At 41.6% G+C, this 20,520-nt stretch overlaps 1 protein-coding gene across 3 annotated transcripts in view; it reads left to right on the plus strand.

The window, feature by feature from the left end:
* Positions 1-20,520, plus strand: part of fndc1 (fibronectin type III domain containing 1) — a 256,905-nt gene that overhangs the window by 167,429 nt on the left and 68,956 nt on the right. For all 3 annotated transcript variants that reach the window (XM_078556838.1, XM_078556839.1, XM_078556840.1), the window contains 2 exons: positions 1,996-2,079; positions 6,745-6,873. In XM_078556838.1, coding sequence (XP_078412964.1) covers positions 1,996-2,079; positions 6,745-6,873 — 213 coding nt within the window. The remainder of the gene's footprint in view (positions 1-1,995; positions 2,080-6,744; positions 6,874-20,520) is intronic.

Genomic DNA, 20,520 nt, shown 5'->3' on the forward strand with positions numbered 1-20,520 from the left:
TATTACATCTTTTCTTTCAGTAACTGTTTTCATTAAATCTCAGACTTCACAAGTGTTGAATATAACACACAATCACGTCAAATTTTGAACAGCTGCTCCAGCTTGGAGCCTCGCTCGAGTCCAGTTAGTGAGTATGGAGCTCAATGCGGCCTTTTGAGATGCTCTCAAAATTGAATCACTGGAAAATTGGATACACGGTATCCATGATCCCAGAGAGAGAACTTCCACACAAGAAACAGAGCCTTGTAACTTGTACTGAGTATGTTAATTTATAAGTATGCTGAAGCAGACATATTGCAGGAGCTGATTCTGAGCAAAATGGGCACCTGAGTCATGAGCGTTTACTGAAGAGGCCATGTTGAAGTATAATCTCTGTCAGTTTGAAATCACTTATGTGCTCTTGTGAGTGACAGGTGAAGCCTGAAAACAGGGAGGAATGGGGACCTTTTTTTTGGTTCATGCTGTAAAGTCACATAGATGAAGAAAATATAAAATCAGCAAGGATTTCTGCTGCATATTGTTAAAATGGGCAGACATGTCCAAATCCAAAAGGTAATCAACTACACAACAGTGAGGAAAGTAGCATACCGCGCAATGTCTTTTGATTGTCGGTTGTACCTTGGTTTCATTAAATAGCAGTGTAGTCTGTTTAAAACAACAAACTTCCTGACCACAGGGGAGTATGTCATAACACACTGCAAATAGATATACTTTGGCAATAAAACATTTTGTATTCTGTTTTCTCATGTTCCTGAAATTGAAGTATTGATATGTAACTTGCAGCATTTTTCCTTAACTGCAAGGATATTTTGAAATTCATTTAGTGCTAGTAAAATCAGTGGTTACAATTAAGATGCATGAAGTGATCAAGGAATTGTTTCCAGAGCCGCACATTAGTCACACATTCTAGCATTGGGAAATTGCAATCCTGATTCCTTCTCCAATTAAAGTAATAAACGGGAAATCCAAGGCTCCAGGTTGCTATTTCCTGACCAGCATTCCCTATGAACACTACTTCTCACTGAGAACATTAAATTAGAGAATGAAAAGTCAAGCATGGAGCTTTTTAAAAATACAAATACAAAGTTTTTAAATGGTGTAAAAGTTGCGTATTTATACTGTTGATTAAAATTACCGCTTGAAAGAACTTATTAGCTCTATCTATTGGTAAAACTAATTAACAGTATAAATTATAATTGTTTCCTTATCTGTTTGCAGAGGCTGATTAATTGGGAGGGAGTTGAAGTTAGATAGGAAAGCCGTGTTAGATTCATTAGATTCACAAGACACTCTCTGAAAACCATCAACCAGGCTTCAGTTTAATGTGAATGAATTTTCTTTAAAATTGAATAAACACATATAAATAAATAGAAACTGCAAAAGCTGGAAATCTAGACTCAAAACAGAAAATGCTTGAAATAGAATTAGGTCAGTCAGCACCTGCGAAGAGAAAAGTTAACAATGGTGCTAATGAAGGGTCTTCACCCAGAAAATCTATCCTGTTGATTCTCTTTACAGGTGCTGACAGGCCTGCTGTGTATTTCCAACATTTTTGTTTTTGTTTGAACAAGGAAGTATCCTTTCTCAGTGAAAAATACCTTCTTACAGAGGCATTTTACAAGGACGCACAGTATCTTTCTCATTAAGAAATATTTTTGTGTAGTTGAGCTGGTAATATAAATTAAATAGGCTTTCTTTGCATATTCAATTGAATGCAGCTTCACGGTAAACTTACAAAGTGAGCTGCGAATGATAAAAAATCTAATTCCTAATAGTGTCTAAATGAAATTCCATTTCTACTATGACGGTACATAGCCACTTCAAATTACTTAAGAACCTTTGCATACCAAGGAATTGCATTGGAACATACTACAGCATTGATTAATACTAAACATCATAACTTCAGGACGAAGTGGTATTTTACATTGATTTACAGAAATACAAGTTCTCACTAATATATTTTTTTGTTTGCACAACTTTGCCTTTCTTCAATAGAAGAGTTTTCAGGGATGGAACCTGAAATGATGATAACAGCTCCCATGGAAAGTGATGTACTGGATGCTTTAGCCATTAAAGAAGGTACTGCCTGGGTATGGCTGTTGCTTTTTTTGTGCTGCATTTTTAACTTTCCATAAGTTGCCCTGTGCTGTATAGAAATTCTAACATGCTTGAGGTGAAAGACCAGATGACATGTTTTTTTTTTCAATTTAATACTTTACTTATGCTACTTTTGGTACTGTGTCAAAGTAGTCGGATTTGCATGTCTTAGGTAAATAAAATGCGACTGCATTAGGACGGTTTGTATGGACTAACTACAAAAATGGTGATTGCTGGTGGCTTTAAAATCAATGACATCTTACTAGTGATCTCAGTTCACCCTTATAACTTGAACTCTTGGCATTCTTGATTTGCACAATTCCTTCTGTTTTCTGGTTTGTGTGAATATTTTCTGCTTCTCTTGGATTTAGCACAGTGTAAAATATGCCAGGTTCTGCAGAGAAACATGTGTATATAGACCAGAAGAGAATGAATGTGTTTCAGATGTAGTTTGTCCAGCTGAAAGAACTGCCTGCTAGCTTAATGCGCCAGCTAATAAGTTGTATTTGTAACACATTGGAATGAAACCTCAAGCAGTTAAGAAGGCAAATGTATGTTGGCCCTCATTGCGAGAGGGCTTGAGTGCAGGAGCAACGATGTCTTACTGCAGCTGTACAGGGCCTTGGTGAGACCACACCTGGAGTATTGTGTGCAGCTTTGGTCTCCTTATGTAAGGAAGGATATGCTTGCCATAGCGGGAGTACAGTGAAGGTTCACCAGACTGATTCCTGTGATGGAAAGATTGTCGTATGAGGGGATATTCGACTAGGCCTATATTCTCTGAAGTTTAGAAGAATGAGGGGATCTCATTGAAACGTATACAATTCTGACAGAGCTGGACAGATTGGATGCAGGGATGGTGCTTCCTCTGGCTGGAGGGTCGAGAACAAGGCGTCACGACCTCAGGGTACAGGGTAGGCTGTTTAGGACTGAGATGAGGAGAAACTTCTTCACTCAGAGAGTGGTGAACCTATGGAATTCCCTACCACAGAGGGCTGTGGAGGCCAAGTCACTGAATATATTTAAGAAGGAAAAAGATAGATTTCTGGACTCTAAAGGCATCAAGGGGTATGGGGAGAGTGCGGGAGTGTGGCGCAGAGATAGAGGATCAGCCATGATATCGAAGGGCCGAATGACCTACTCCTGTATTTCTATGTTTATGAACAGGTCTAAACATTTTCTATGTTTCTATGAATACAGGTTTGGTTACATGTGCTTGGCTATTCTAAGACCATACAGGGCCAATCAGGTCCATGTTTATCAAATCTGATTTTGCCATTGGTATGATTCATATTATATATGTTTGAAAATAATGACAAGCTAACCAATTGGAATATTGAAACAAGAAATGGGCCCAAGCCAGACACCAAAAGCATAAAACAAAATGGATTTGGTAACATGATGAATTATAGGCCAAATGCAGGCCATGTAATCAATACTGCTGAATACTCCTTTGGCACTGCACCTCAGACATATTGAGGTAGCTGCTTCTCCGCCTGTATACCCTGGCAGCAGGAGAGTGGCATCTTCTGCAGCTCTTTCTGCCTTGGACTACCTCTTGGCCCTGCTCCCCTTGTGCCTGCTCCCGATCTCCCAAATGTGGCTCCCCTGGAGGCTGAATGTGCACTCCTGGCCTCCTCCCCCTTCCATCCCTCCCTTCCTCCTCAGAGGAGGTGCCTCCAGTGGAGTGTTCAGCTCCTATTCCCAAGCTAAGGGAAGGCTTCCTGAAACATGCAGGCCCAAAAAAGATTCCTCACTGTGGAGTACTGACCTGAAGTTTGTGAGTCCAGACCAAGCAGCCGGTATGCGTTTTGAAGTCTTGCATATCACACAGGCAAGTATCAGTAACTTTGAAATATCAATATTTGACAGAGCACACTCGCGACCACACTGAACCCTCTTATCCTGCCTGTGGATGAGGTTTATACAAATGTGTCCTACCCGCCTGCCCATTGTGCCCATATGCTGACCCGAAGATTGCACAGGCGCCAAAAAATCGCGGTCGACTGGCGCCTCAAGGACCTTAAGTGGCCCGTTAATTAATGATGGGCGCACATCAGAGAGTATCGCACGCCCGCCCAACGAAATGTTGCGATGATGTGCGGTCAAGTCGGGACGCTCACCTAACATCACCACGTGTTATTTTATGCGCATGTGTGCGGGGCCCGCCCCCGCACGCCAACAGGAAAATTCTGCCCAAGGTTACTATTGCAACATTATGTACTTATTTATTTTCTCAAAAGTAACAAAAAAAATCCCAAGGAACTTACAAACACAGGGTTGGTGTTTAGGAGTAGGTTTAGAAAAGGCCACCAAAAGCACAAGTGAAGAGGAAGCTTTTGAGGAGGCTTTTGAAAGCAAGGGGGTGGATAGCAAACTATAATGACACAAGGCTATCTAGTACATTCCTTATTCTTGGATAATTGCCAGGGGCTCAGTGATCATAGTTGCCCAATAAGAACTACTACCATTAGTAATAATTGTTTCTGACTTATACAAATTACAAACTCTTTGGATCACTCAAACTTTCACTTTAACCACAAGTATACTAAGGAACCTTGTTTTTCTTTTGAGGGGTCATCACCCAGTTTTGTGTTCCATGGGCTTTGCAGCTCCTGCATCCAGAGATTGTTGCGTTTTCTCAAGTCACAGGCAATCCCACTCTTGACGGCCGGTTAGTACGCCAGAGATCTCCCAGGTGCTGAGCTCTTCTACACAGTAGCAATATTTGAGATTAAATGCTTTCTGAAAATAAAGATATATCATACTGCTATCTTAATACATTTATTCAATATTACCTGTTTTTTCATAAATTGATGTTCCTCTGCATTCATTTAATTCCCTTTCACAAAAACATTAAGTTGCTTCTATGATAATCATAATTACAATTTTTCTGCAAATACACCCAAAGAAATCTTTATGCATTGGTTTCTGATGCTGTGGCATATTGTACCTAGGAAACCAACTCTTCAATTTTTTGTTGCTTTGATAGTGCTGTGGTTGATTATGGTGCTGACTACCAAGCCAGTTTAAAACCCTTTTTTGTGTTCCTCTTTGAGCAGTTTTACAATGGTGATTATGTATGTCATCAGTTACAGTTAAAATATGATAAACAGTTGTTTTCCGGTCCATCATTTTTATGGAACAAATGGATTTTAGAATGAAATCAACAGAAGTAGTTCACTGAAGTGATTACTCTGTCTTGAAAGAACTAAAGATTTTGCTGGATGTATTTGATATTTTGTTGCTGACTTGAATTTAATAGTATTCAGCAAACTGACTTGAAGACCTTGAAATTGCTGGAAAAATAATGGTTGAGTTCAGAGTGCCAACCATAATCAGTTCACAAAAGCCCAGCAATCTGGGACAAAGATAATTTATGCCATGAGTTCCATTTCACCACAAATTCCTGCAGGTTTTACCACTGTTGCCTCAACTGAACCAAAAGAATTGGGACCCTGCCATGTCAATAAATTGTTGGATTTGAGCTGTAAATGCGAATTAATCTCATTACAGCCATATAGGCTGGTATTTTTTGTTGTAAAAGCACTGTTAATGATCTGGCTTATTGTCCTGACATGCCACTCAACCTTAGAGATTCAGAAAAGGATTAATGAAACTATGGGGTCTCATTCCTTCCAGTCCTACTTTATAGCACTTTTTTAATGTGTTACTTTTTCTTTCTGCCTCTCTTCTCTTTCTCAGTCAACTCTCTTCCTTTCCCTTTTTAAGTTCTGTAACTCTAATTTAACTCTAATTTATCATATTCTGTCTCCATCACTCACTCTGTTTCTTTCACAATCACTTTGCTTCAATGGCTAAGGAGATTGTGTCCAGTGGTCTATATTCATGAGGTCCCAGATAAGTCATTGACATCATTGCACTATTATCAATTTGCATTTACAGCAATTTGTAGTGCACTATTAATGTGATCAGAAAGGTGAAGAATAAAGTCATTTTGCTCAAGAGATGTGCCGTTTCACCAATTTCAGGACTGAAGACATTTCGTTCAGGCTGCTGATTGCAGCTTATAAACTGATGTTAATTTGTCAAACAAAAGTTCAAAAAATATTTTGCTGTTAAAGGTTTATTTTCAAGTATTGGTGAATTTTTAAAACTATTTAATTCCTATTAAGCATGTGTGATGTGAATACCAAAAACAGAAAGCATTTTGCACATCTTGGAGACCAGTACTAATCTGCTTCCTTTTTTAAAAAAGGTACACTGTTATAGTTAAATCTTTAATATCGCGTCAAAGCACTACATGTGGCATCCTGAATTTGAACTTTTGTCAAGGAGTGGGAAGGATCCATATAGTGTTTCAGAGATAGCATGATTAAAAATCAATTAAAAGGACAGATTTGACAACATTTTGATGTTTTGAGTTTTCAAGTCCACTTCTTAAATGTTCTGTTTTGTAATGGCAACACATTTGGATATCTTTATCTCACCTCCAAATCAGTAATTGGCTAATATTTTTAGATAGTGTTTTAGGACATGGGGTAAACGACACTGGGTAAATCTGTACTGATATTCTTTGGAATGGTGGGCCCTCTTGAAGGCAGAATTGAAACTAAGTTCATGCTGAAAGTTTGTATCAATCATGTCTTGAAGCATTTTAACTGCACTTTTCTTGTATTTTCAAAGGTTTTCAGCTGGTTGTGACTACTTTACCTACAACAACTGAGCCTCTGACAACAATACAGCCTGTGACGTGGTCATTCCATATGATTCCCCAGTTAAAGTTTGACACGGCAGGAAATGAGCGATTTGTTGGTGTGTACACAGCTTTAAAGGTTTTACTAGTTCTTTCAACTTTCTTTCATTTACTCATTATCAAGCATTCTCATTTGGGTAGCAAGGTGGGATCTGTTTCACAGAATTAATGGCAGCTTTCAGTATTTTCCTATCGCTCTCCCTTTTCAGGTACCAGGCCCTAAGAGGGTGTTGGCGACCATAGACTCCCATGTTTGGTCCATATTATGTCTGGCAAGGTACTGCAGTGGTAGAGGTAGGGGCGCTACCACTGCACCATAAGACCTTGTTGTTTGATCATTGGTTGGTAAAGATGATGTAGCCAGACAAATGATGTGTTCTTTTCGTGAGAACCAAAGGGACTTGTTACTAAATGGGTGCATAATCTCATGCTATCAGCCCAAGAGTGCAGGGGTATGATGACAACATTGTTGACCTGATTCTCCAAATTGCACTCTTGTGAATAATGATTCCCTGATGTGTGTGTGACATGACTTCCCCTCATTATTAAGCGAACTCTTTATTTACATATTGCACTGTGTATAATATTTTTCATATAACTTTCCTATTCAATGAAGACTTGGTTTTAAAACTTATCTCAGTACATTCCTTAGCAACTGGTTCAAAATTGGCATAGGCACTCAACCCTCTTGCCTGTCATCATATCTGCAGGATGGGCATGAATTTTAATCATGGGGGAACATTAGAGGTAGTACATAAAACAAAGGCTGCAAAAGTGCCCATATGTTTGACACACTATGGACTATTTTGGTTGCAAAATGGTATCCTTTCAATGGGCACATACGTTTGCTGAAGCTTGCACTAGACACTTCTTTGGCAGGAGTGGTAGGAGGTGCACCAGAAGTACATAGAGTAAGCAGGTTATGATGATTGGGCACTGGTGCAACCATTTATGACCTTAACACTTCAGTTTATGCCCTCTCTCAAATACAGAGAGCTGAACATGCATTCAGAAAAAGAAAGAACCCCCTATCAGCACCATTTAAAGTGATCATCAACTTCTTTCAGGTTAGCTGCTGATTGATTTCTACTGCCTCTGACTGACTTTAAACATCTGTATAAAATCCACGGTGCTTCTACAAAGTTAGTGAAGTCGTCACAGAGTGGTGTTTACTTGGTGAAGGTCTTCTGACTTCAAGAGTTCTGGTCAGACCACTTGCTTCCTGTCATTGGTGCTGTAGTTACCATCCCCCTTGGCCTATAGCATAATGGGGAGAATGAGCAGAGGCAGCATAGGAGGACAAGCTGCCCACAGAAGGAGGAAGGGGAGAAGGGGTTTCAACATGAGGCCTTATGTACCTGCGGTTTCAGGGAATATTTCTTATACCTTAACCTCACTGAGAAGCAGTGTATGTGAAATCTCTGCTTTACAAAGGCGGTGCTCTCTGAAATCTGCCACCTCTTGCTGGGAGACCTGCAGCTTCAGAGCAGGGCAAGACGATCTAGTGCTGTGAGTGTGACTGTAGCAATGAACTTCTTCATGTTGGGGTCCTTCCAACTGGAGCAAGTGACAATTTCCAGTTTACCATCAACTGCTATGTAAGAAGAACTTCTACAGAGCACTCTATCTGATCAGAGACAAGCAGGGAGGGCATGCACGTGGCTTTGCCATGGTAACGGGTTTCCCAGTGGTGCAGGCTGCCATCCACATGATTCTGTGTACACAACATCTAAATGTCAGACATGTACCACAACTGGAAAAGGTTCCGGCCCGTGAATGTGCAGCTAGTGTGTGACCATGCTCAGCATATCATGTATATGAATGATTAGTATCTTGGCATCAGTCATAATGACTTTATTCAGCACCAGTCCATTGAGCCATCACATCAAACGATAGGGTGTTGCTGGGCAACAAGGGCAATCTGCTGACCACCTGGTCATAACTCCACACTTGGGCAGCATGCATATAATGAAAGGCATACTGCCATGCAAAATGTGACTGAGCAGACCAATGAGGTGCTTAAACAATACTTCCATTGCTAGAACCACTCTGGAAGAGCTCTGCAATATTCATGGAACCATAATGACACAGAAGGAGGCCATTCAGCCCATTGAGTCCATGTCAGTTCTGTGCAGAGCAAGCCAATCATTTTCCTTCCCTATCCCCATAGCCCTACAAGTTTATTTCCCTCTAGTGCACATCCAATTTCATTTGCTTTCATTCATTGAGTCTGCTTCCATCAGCACCCTAGCTAGCAAGCTCCAGGTCATTAACACTTGTATTTCCTCACATACTCCCAGCATTTCTCGATCTTAAATCTGTGTTCACTGCTCACAATGCGGTCTCCTCTGCATTGGGGACGCTAAACGCAGACAGGGTGACCGCTTTGAGAAACACCTTCACTCAGTTCACAAGCATGATCCTGACCTTCCTGCTGCTTGCCATTTCAATTCACCATCTTGCTGTCATTCTCACATTTCTATCCTTGGCCTGCTACTATGTTCTAAAGAGGCCCAACGCAAGCTGGAGGAACTGCACCTCATCTTATAATTAGGTACTTTATAGCCTTCCGGATGCAACATTGAGTTCAACAACTTCAGACCATGAACTCTGTCCTCCATTTTGAATCTTTCCCCTTAGAGTCTATATCTTGTTCTCATGATTTTGCTTTCAGACAATGCTGATCCTTTTTCTGTTATTAAGACATTCTGTTACGTTGCTTTCAGACAGTACTGCCCTTGATTCTGCTATCTACACCTATTTTGGATCAAAGCTTTAGTCTTTAATACCATAATTACCACTCCATTTGTCTTGTGTTCCATTACTTCTTTGCCATTTAATCTCTTCTGCCCTCAAACCCATCCCTGGTCTTTTGTTCTGCTCCACCTGCCCCTTCCCCATTTTCCATACAGCATAAAACCCATCACATTTCTACCTCCCTCCAGTTCCGAAGAAGAGGACTTGAAATGTTAACTCTGTTTCTCTCTCCACAGATGCTGCCAGACCTGCTGTGTTTTTCCAGTATTTTCTGTTTTTATTTCAGATCTCCAGCATCTGCAGTGTTTTGATTTCATTTGATAATAAACCTGTTTGGTTGCATTATGAACACAGCTTCCATGGTCAGTAAGTTTGGGAGTGGGACTTGAACCAGGAGCTTCTGCTCAGAGGCTGAGATGCTGCCTACTGTGTCACAGACCTAGACAATCCTCAGTGGGGAACCATAAACCAAATTAACCAAATTTACTAAATCACCCCTAAATGAAAGAAGTTAGAAACAAAATTCCACTTTCTGTAGCTTTTTCATTTTAACTCAAATCAGAGCTAATGCAAATTACACATTAATTAACAGACAAATGATGCTTCAAGTAAAAAGGTAAATTTCATTTTAACTAGTCAATATAGCAAAGATATGTCCTACGTGACCATATGCACCTGCATAAATCTGGCAATACATAGCTAAACAGTTCCACAATAAGCTGTTCTTTATTCACGCAAGGTAGGTTAGGAGTCCTATCTGACAACAGCTTTTGCCTTTGAGTTTCGTGGGTATGATTATCATCACCAAGGAACACTTCTTCAAACCTTCTCTCCCTTGGCTCATGACGGTCCTGATGGTTTAGCTTTCCAGAGTTCCTTTTCAATGGACCAACCATTAACACCCCAGTCCACAGTTTGACCACTTTAGCATCTTGTGCTATTTAAACAGCTTTACAGATTTTAGACCTTTTTTTAGGCAGCTCGCACAGTACCTCCAAGATCTCCTGTTTCTGTTTCTGCAAAACAGAAAAATGAACTTCTTACTGAGAGTGATTTGCTGTTTCTCCTCACAAGAATTTCCTGTGTCCCTCTGTCAGCTTTCTCTTTGTGTCTGCATCTGTTCGCTGATCAACTTCACTCTCCATCTCCTCTGCTCATAGCTCTCCTTTGTGTCTGCCAGCACATGGCTTCTTTCTTAACTTCCTTCCTGTTGGCACTGCTTCCAGGTCAAATGTTGCCATATGAACAGGAGGAATGGAGGAGTCAACCAACTGGCTGACAGTCAACAGCAAGGTCACTGATAGATTGGAAGTGGTGGCAGAATGAATTATATCATCCTGAGAAAGGACAGCAGGCTCACACAGCACAGAACCAACACCATCCTCTCAGGATGATTTAATTTTAATAACAAGCATAATGGTGCTAACACTGTTGACAAGTTTTGCAAGAAGAACAAAGAACAAAGAAAAGTACAGTACAGGAACAGGCCCTTCGGCCCTCCAAGCCTGCGCCGATCATATTGCCCGTCAATTAAAACATGTTGCACTTCTGTATCCCTCTGTTCCCATCCTATTCATGTATTTGTCAAGCTGCCTCTCAAACACCACTATCATATCCGCTTCCACCACCTCCTCTGGCAGCGAATTCCAGACACTCACTACCCTCTGCGTAAAAAGCTTGCCCCACACATCTCCTCTATAATTTTCTCCTCTCACCTTAAATCTATGTCCCCTAGTAATTGACTCTTCCACCCTGGGAAAAATCTTCTGACTATCTACTCTGTCCATGCCACTCATAATTTTGTAAACTTCTATTAAGTTGCCCCTCAATCTCCGTCGCTCTAGTGAGAACAATCCGAGTTTCTCCAACCTCTCCTCATAGCTAATAACCTCCAGACCAGGCAGCATCCTGGTAAACCTCCTCTGCACCCTCTCCAACACCTCCATATCCTTCTGGTAATGTGGTGACCAGAATTGCACGCAATATTCCAAATGTGGCCTAACCAAGGTTCTATACAGCTGCAGCATGACTTCCCAGCTTTTATACTCAATACCCCTGCCAATGAAGGCAAGCATGCCATATGCCTTCCTGACTACCTTATCCACCTGCGTTGCCACTTTCAGTGACTTGTGGACCTGTACACCCAGATCCTTCTGCCCGTCAATGCACTTAAGGGTTCTGCCATTTACTGTATAATTCCTGCCTGTATTAGACCTTCCAAAATGCATTACCTCGCATTTGTCCAGATTAAACTCCATCTGCCACTTCTCTGCCCAAGTCTCCAACCGATCTATATCCCGTTGTATCCTTTGACAATCCTCCTCACTATCTGCAACTCCTCCAACCTTAGTGCCGTCTGCAAACTTACTAATTAGCTCAGTTACATTTTCCTCCAAATCATTTATGTATACTACAAACAGCAAAGGTCCCAGCACTGATGCCTGCGGAACTCCACTATTCACAGCTCTCCATTCAGAAGAGCACCCTTCCATGCTACCCTCTGTCTTCTATGACCAAGCCAATTCTGTATCCATCTTGCCAGCTCATCTCTGATCCCATGCGACTTTACCTTCTGTACCAATCTGCCATGAGGGACCTTGTCAAAAGCCTTACTGAAATCCATGTATATAACATCCACTGCCCTTCCATCGTCGATCATCTTTGTCACTTCCTCAAAAAACTCGATCAAGTTAGTGAGACACGACCTCCCCTTCACAAAACCATGCTGCCTCTCACTAATACGCCCATTTGCTTCCAAATGGTAGTAAATCCTGTCACGAAGAATATTCTTCAATAATTTCCCTACCACTGACGTAAGGCTCACCGGCCTGTAATTTCCTGGATTATCCCTGCTACCCTTCTTAAACAATGGAACAACATTGGCCATTCTCCAGTCCTCTGGGACCTCACCCATAGCCAATGCGGATACAAAGATTTCTGTCAAGGCCCCAGCAATCTCCTCCCTTGCCTCCCTCAGTACTCTGGGGTAGATCCCATCTGGCCCTGGGGACTTATCCACCTTAATATTCTTCAAGACGCCTAACACCTCTTTTTTGATCTCAACATGATCCAGGCTATCTACACACTCTTCCCTAGACAAATCGACCGCTAAGTTCTTCTCTTTGGTGAATACTAATGAGAAGTATTCATTTAGTGTATCTCCCATTTCTTCTGGCTCCACACAGATTTGCACCTCTGTCCCTGAGTGGGCCTACCCTTTCCCTGGCTACCATCTTGCTTTTTACATATGTATAAAAGGCCATGGGATTTTCCTTAATCCTGGTTGCCAGTGACTTTTCATGACCCCTTTTAGCCCTCCTGACTCCTTGCTTACGTTTTTTCCCACTTTCTTTATATTCAGCTTTATAAGCAGCTATAATAATTGATCATGCCCAAAAAAGACTTGAGTTGAGTTACAGTAGCCTCTTTGATTGCCCTAGCTTTCTCCTCCAGAGAATGCAACCCCATGGCATCCACCCCGTGACCCAGGTAAGTGACTTCTGGCGCTTGGGATGTACATATCTCTTTCTTTAATCATGCACCAGCTTCCAAGAATCATCTTAAAACATCTTCCAGGCTGGCCAAATGTTTGGCTTCTGTTGACCCTGTGATCTGAACATCATCCAGGTATACTACTACTCAGGGAAGTCCTTGCAAAAGAATCCATGTTCCTTTGGAAAATTGCACAGGCAGATGATACTCCAAAGGGTAGGTGCGTATATTGATTGAGACCCTTGTGTATCTTGATGGTTACATACCCTCTAGACGAGCTACCCAGAAGGATAAAACAGTTTGGACCACTACTCTTAGTTCCCAGTTTTTACTGGTGTTCCATTTTAAGGGATACAAGACCAGTTCAGACCAGTATCCTTATTTCCCAGTTTTTACTGTTTTTTTCGTTTGAGGTATCTAGCTCTTGCTGTTGGTATGCATAGCTCATGTCCAGTTTGGTATAGGATTTGCCTCCAGCTAACTTTGCGTACAAGCTATCTATCCTTGGGATAGTATATTTATCTAGTTTAGCTGCATTGTTTAATGGTAATTTGTAGTCCCCTCAAATGCAAATAGTTTCATCACAGGGACTATGGACCCTTCCCATTCCAAAAATTGGACTGGCTGGATGATGCTTAGCTTTTCTAAGCGGCACCATTCTGCATCCACCTTCTCCTTTAGGGCATAAGGCACAGGTCTGGCCTTAAGAAATGAGGTGTCGCCTGTGAATCTACATATATTTTTGCTTGTAAGCCTTTTAATTTTCCCAATTCATCATGAAATACACTGTCATATTTCCCTAACAGCTCAGGAACTCCTGTTGTCATGTGAAATATTTCATACAGTTGAGTTTAATTTTTTTGTAACCAGTCTTGGCCCATAAGGCCAAGCAATCAGATGAGCTGATCACAGACAGCCCATCTGCAAAGAGGATGTGTTGGTTGCCTCCTCCATTCCTCCTGTTCATATGGCGACCTTTGACCTGGAAGCAGGGCCAACAGGAAGGAAGTTAAGAAAGAAGCTATGTGCTGTCAGACACAAAGGAGAGCTGCAGACACGAAGGAGTCCTTCACCTGTCACAATGATCACTGGAAGCCGGGCTGTCTGTTTCCTATAGGACACCCGTACTGCGGTGATGCCCTTTAACTGTGCGGATTCTCCAGCGTATGTCTTTAGTTGAGCCATGGTTAACTCCAAATTCAGTGACTGGGTACCTTCATTTAGGTATTTAAATGTGTGCTTTCCCATAACTATAGTTGAGGCTCCCTTATCTACCTCCATGTCTAGAGGTTTCCCACTCACTTGAATTGTGACGGTTATTGGTTCAGCTTTTACTGCTTTGACATTGTACAGGGAATAAATATCAGTATTGGCAGCTTCAAGTTCTGTTATATTATTCACTTCTATCGCTTTGGCCTGCTGCCTTAAGGGCTGTCTTGATTTTGCCCTGCAATGTTTTATCACGTGCCCTTTATTATGGCAGTAATGGCATTCTGCATCCTTGAATCTGCAGTTGTCTGGTACATGGTTACCCCCACATCTGTAATAGATTAACTTCGGAGTCGCTGCTGAAATGCTTCCACTAGGCCTTATCGTTTTTCAAGCAGCAGAGACTGTCTCCAGCTTCACTGCTGTCTCTCTGGTTTTTGCACCATGCCCAGCGGTATGTTCCCATCCCACCTGAAGAACATAGCCATGTTGCACATTCTGTAAAGCCTGTGAGTCCCTCTCAGCACTCTCCATGGCTAGCGCTATTCACATGGTGGGCTTCAAATCGATGTTAACTTCTGCGAGTAAACAGTGCTGAATGGAGTCATTGTGAACACCACAATCTAATCGGTCCTACAACATGTCATTGAATGTGTGTCCGAAGTCGCAGTGCTCAGCCAACTGCTTCAACTTCGCTGTATAGGTTTCGATGGACTCTCCTGGGGCCCTTACTCTGGAGTTAAACTTAAACCTCTGCATAATTACTGATGGCTTCGGCTGAAAATGCATCTTCACGAGGTCTACCAATGCGTTAAAAGATTTAGAATTGGGCGCATTCGGGGTCGTCAAACTGCGGATGAGGTTATATGTATTGCTACCATAGACACTTAAAAGAATTGCTTTCTGCTTCTCCTCCGCTGTTATTTCATTCACCATGAAATAAAACCCTAGGCGCTCTATGCACTGGCTCCAGTGGATGTGTTATAAGGTTCGATTCTGCTGAAGAGTGGCATGACTGGTGAGTATACCTTTTTTTCCTTAAGAACTGATGTACTCAAATTCACAAGGTGAGGTGCAGCGTCGAAGATATTTTACCCTCGTCTCTAAATGTAATAACTTGACAGACCGGATGGGTTTCTACTTGAAGCAGATAACTTTATTACAGAGAGCTCTTTTAGAAGCTACATGCTTGAACCAGGTCCACGACTAGAAAGCCATACCCCCTTAGGGCTACTTTTTCAAGAACAATCAAGGGACCCTTAATAGGCAGTAGGAAAGGTTATACCTTCAATCACTACAGGTTTGCATCCAGTAGAAGATAAAGTTCAGGCAATAAAAGATGCACCATCACCATCCAGTGTAACAGAACTCAAGTCCTTCCTGGGCATGATCAACTACTATAGTCACACCTTACCCAACCTATCAATTGTTTGGCACCATTACACTCGCTGCTAAAAAAAAAAGACCCACCATTGGTCGTAGGGTTCACAACAGGAGGAAGACTTTGCGAAAGAAAATAAATTGCTGAATTTGTCATGTTTATTGGTACACTATGACCCATTCAAAGAGCTGGTATTAACATGTGATGCCTCTCCTTATGGTGTAGGAGCTCTGTTATAACATAACATGGAAAATAGATCAGAAAGGCCCATTGGCTATATCTCGAGAACCCTCTCCACAGACCGAGCAGGGCTATTGTCAGTTAGAGAAAGAAGGTTTATCAGTAGTATTCAGTGTAAAAAAAGTTTCACCAGTACCTACACGGACGACATTTTATCTTTGTGTTGGACCATAAACCATTAATGGGATTATTCAGCGAAGACTAGGCCATTCCGCCAATAGCATCGGCAAGAATACAACACTGGGCTCTGACATTATCTGTGTATGAATCAACTTAAATGTACCGCCCTGGCCTACAGATTGCAAATGCAGATACACTCAGTCGTCCCCTGATGCCAGATAGCGTTGTAAATACTCCTGTTCCACAAGAATTAGTGCTATTACTGAATTTCTTAGATTCTTTGCCTGTGTGTGCGAAACAAATTAGGAATTGGATGAACAGAGATCCAATATTATCGAAAGTTAGAGACTTTGCTTTGCAAGGATGGCCGAACTCGCCTGTATCTGAAGAACTGAGACCATTCCATGTTAGAAACATTGAATTATGTTGTAGGGATCAAGAGTTGTCAAACCATCACAAGGTAGAGAGCTATCCTTGACAGAGCTCCACAGTACACATCCAGTCACATCATAGATGAAAATGTTTGCGTGAAGCTATGTATGGTGGCCAGGCATTGACAGTAACATTGAAAGCATGGTCAACCACTGTCTCCACCATCAGCAACAACAGAAGTTCCCTGTTTGAGTTCCCCTGCATCTGTGTGAATGGCCTGGTTGACCCTGGGTTCGACTACATATAGATTATGTAGGACCATTCTTATGTACCATGTTCTTGTTAATTGTAGATGCACATCTATAATAGATGGATGTGTACGAAGTCAAATCGCCAACATTGAACACAATTATCGAGAAGTTACGTCACTGTTTCAGCATATATGACCTACCTGAAATTGTCGTTTCTAATAATGATACCAGCCTTTACCAGCACCCAGTTTCAGAAATGTATGTATCGGAGTGGAATCCGACATATGAAAACAGCTCCTTGGCATCCCTCATCGGATGGTCTAGCTGAGAGGGCAGTACAAACTTTTAAGTCTGCCATCGAGCTCACTCGTAAGTTTTAAGAATAAATTGGATAGCTATATGGATGGGAGAGGTCTGGAGGGTTATGGACTGGGTGCAGGTCAATGGGATTAGCGGAATAATATTTCGGCACAGACTAGAAGGGCCGAATGGCCTGTTTTCTGTGCTGTAGTGTTCTATGGTTCTATGGTTCTATGAAAAAATTATTGGAAGGCACTCTGGAATCGCAACTTTCCTGGTTTTGTTTCAGTTATCGTGCAAAGCCGCATTTGACTACAGGTTCAACACCATTGGAGTTCTTAATGAAACAATGTCTGCATACACGTTTACACTTGGTGTTTCCGAATTTAGAGGGGAAGGTAGCGCAGAACCAGAGTAATCAGAAATTTAACCATGACATACACAGTCAAGGTCGTATATTCAGTGTAGGTGACACAGTGTACGTGCAAAATTTCAGCAGTGGACCCTGCTGGGCTCCAGAAGCCATTGTTTAAGAGACTGGTCCACTATCTTTCCAATTACAAGTGGGAGTTAGGATCATCTGTAAGCACGTAGGTCACATCCATGCCAGGGAAAACATTCCAACAATTAAATGGCCAACCTATCACTAACGTTGAGCCGTCGATTTCTGAGGTGTGTGATTGACCTAGAACAGACACTCCAGATGTTTCAGAGGGGTTGCCAAATCCTGAGCTGCCCAGTTCTGATGATGTGCCTCATAGTGCAGCTCCAGATCCTGTTGATCCTGCTCAGGAACCTCCAGGGGTAGAGCTACGCTGCTCTAGTCGCATACAAAGAACAGCTCAGAAATTTGATAATCACCTGAAATTGTATATATGTCTATTCGATTGTTTAAATGTTTTTCTGTAAAGAGTAATTGTAAAAAACTAAAGGGGGAGGAAACGTGGTAACTGGATGTATAGTCACTCCCTCTTGCCAATCATGGGTCATATGTTGTACTGTGGGGTCTCTGACCAGTGAGCTCTTAGCACGGGTAATCTGCGGGGCGGGGGTTTTCCGATGAGAGATCTGGTCGAGCTTGCAAGCAATAAAAATGTCTCTGTAATAAATTTTAACTGTTTCTTGATGAAACCAGTCTGCTCCATAGAGTCATCACAAGTTCATAGAATGCTTTCGAGATTGAGCTGCTCTAAGGAACTTTCTGGAACCAACCAGAAAACAGGTGAAATTAGACTTGGTATTGTGTAATGTGACAGGATTAATTAATGACCTCAGAGTGAAGGCACCCCAAGGTATCAACAACCAAGATATGATTTGAATTTTACATTCAGTTTGAAAGGGGGAAGAATGGGTCTAAAACTCATATTTTAAACTTAAACAGGGACAACTATGTGGGCATGAGAACTGGGCTAGCTGAAGTGAACTGGGATACTAGGCTAGGGGATGGATCAATAGTAAAGCAGTGGGAGATATTTAAGGGGGTATTTTAGAATACTCAGAATAAGTATATTCCTATGATAAGGAAAAATTCTAAAGGGAGGATCCACCGTTCATGGTTAACTTAAGAATGAAGGAAAGCAAACTTATGGAAAAAGCATATAACTCCACAAAGATGAGTGGCAAGTCAGATGATTGGTCAGAATATAAAGAATAGTAGAGAATGACTAAAAGGTTAATCCGGAGTAAAAAATGAGAGAAAGCTAGCTAGAATTGTAAAAACAGATAGCAAGAGTTTCTACAGGTATTTGAAAAGGAAAAGAGTAAGTGAGTGCCGGTCCTCTAGAGTGTGACAATGTGGAGTTAATAGTAGATAATAAGGAAATGGTGGATGAAATGAACAAATATTTTGCTTCTGTCGTCACTGTAGAGGACACAAAAAACATTCCAGTAATAGCCGTAAATCAGAAGGTGGAAAGAAGAGGGGAACTTGGTGAAATTACAATCACTAGGGAAACGGTACTGAGCAAACTGATGGAGCTGCGGGCTGACAAGACTTCAGGTCCTGATGGACTTCAACCTAAGGTCAAAAAAGAGGTGGTTAATGAGGTAGTTGGTGTTAATTTTCTTAAATTCCCTAGATTCTGGAAAAGTTCCATCAGACTGGAAAGTAGCAAATAATAACCCCTCTATTCAAGAAGGGAGGGAGGCAGAAAACAGGAAACTATAGGCCAGTTAGCTTGACGTCTGTCGTGGGGAAGGTGTTAGAATCGATCATTAAGGAGGTTATAGCTGGGCACTTAGAAAAACTCAAGGTAATCGGGAAGAGTCAGCATGGTTTTGTGAAAGGTATATCATATTTAACTAATTTATTGGAGTTCTTTTGAAGAAGTAACATGCGCCGTGGATAAAAGGGAGCCTGTAGACGTGCTGCACTTGGATTTCCAGAAGACATTTGATAAGGTGCCACATCAAAGGTTATTGTGGAAAATAAAAGCTCACGATGTAGGGGGGAATGTATTAACACGGATAGAAGATTGGCTGGCTGGCAGAAAGCAGAGACTATGCATAAATGGGTCTTTGTCTGATTGGCAGCATGTGATGAGTGGAGTCCCGCAGGGGTCTGTGCTGGGGCCTCAACCTTTTACAATTTACATCAATGACTTAGCTGAGGGGAGTGAAAGCATGTTAGCTAAATTTGCAGATGACACAAGGATAGGGAGGAAAGTGTGTTGTGAAGAGGACATGAGGTTGCAGACAAATATAGATAGGTTGAGTGAGTGGGCAAAAAATCTGGCAGATGGAGTATAATGTGGGAAAATGTGAAGTTGTTCACTATGGCAGGTGTTCTAGCAAATGAGTCATAAAAAATTAGTATGCATTTTCAGCAAGTAATTAAGACAGCTAATGGAATGCTATCCTTTATTACGAGAGGAATTGAACATAAAATTAAGGATGTTGTGCTTCAGTTTTACAGGGCATTGCTGAGACCACAACGCAAATACGCTTTGCAGTTTTGGTCTCCTTATTTAAGGAAGGATGTAAATATGTTGGAGACAGTTCAGAGAAGGTTTACTAGATTGATACCTTGAATGAGCAGATTGTCTTATGAGTAAAGGTTGGACAGACTGGGCTGGTTTCTACAGGAGTTTAGAAGAGTGAGGGGTGACATGATCGAAGTATATAAGATGTTGAATAGTATTGACAAGATGGACGTGGAAAGGATAATTCCTCTTGTGGGTGAGTCCAGAGCTAGGGAGCACTGCTTTAAAATTGGGGATTTCCCTTTTAGGACAGAGATGAGGAGAATTTTTTTCTCTGAGGATTGTACGTCTTTGGAACTCTCTGCCTCAAGGTGGTGGAAACAGGTTCACTGAGCATTTTTAAGGCAGCGGTAGATAGAAGGGAATCAAAGGTTATCGAGGGTAGATGGGAATGTGAAATTTGAAACACAAACAGATCAGCCATGATCTTAATGAATGGCGGAACAGGCTCGAGGGGCTGAACAGCCTACTTCTGGTCCTGTTTTGTATGTTCATATGTTGTAGGCAGAAGCTTGTTTCTGTCTGTAGGATTGCTTTTTGGCATGTGCATCCTGCAGTCCTTGGCTACCAACCATGTCAAGAGATTCTTCGGCAAGATCAGGA

Source organism: Cetorhinus maximus, chromosome 14 (genome assembly GCF_964194155.1).
Source record: "Cetorhinus maximus chromosome 14, sCetMax3.hap1.1, whole genome shotgun sequence".
Lineage (NCBI taxonomy): Eukaryota > Metazoa > Chordata > Chondrichthyes > Lamniformes > Cetorhinidae > Cetorhinus > Cetorhinus maximus.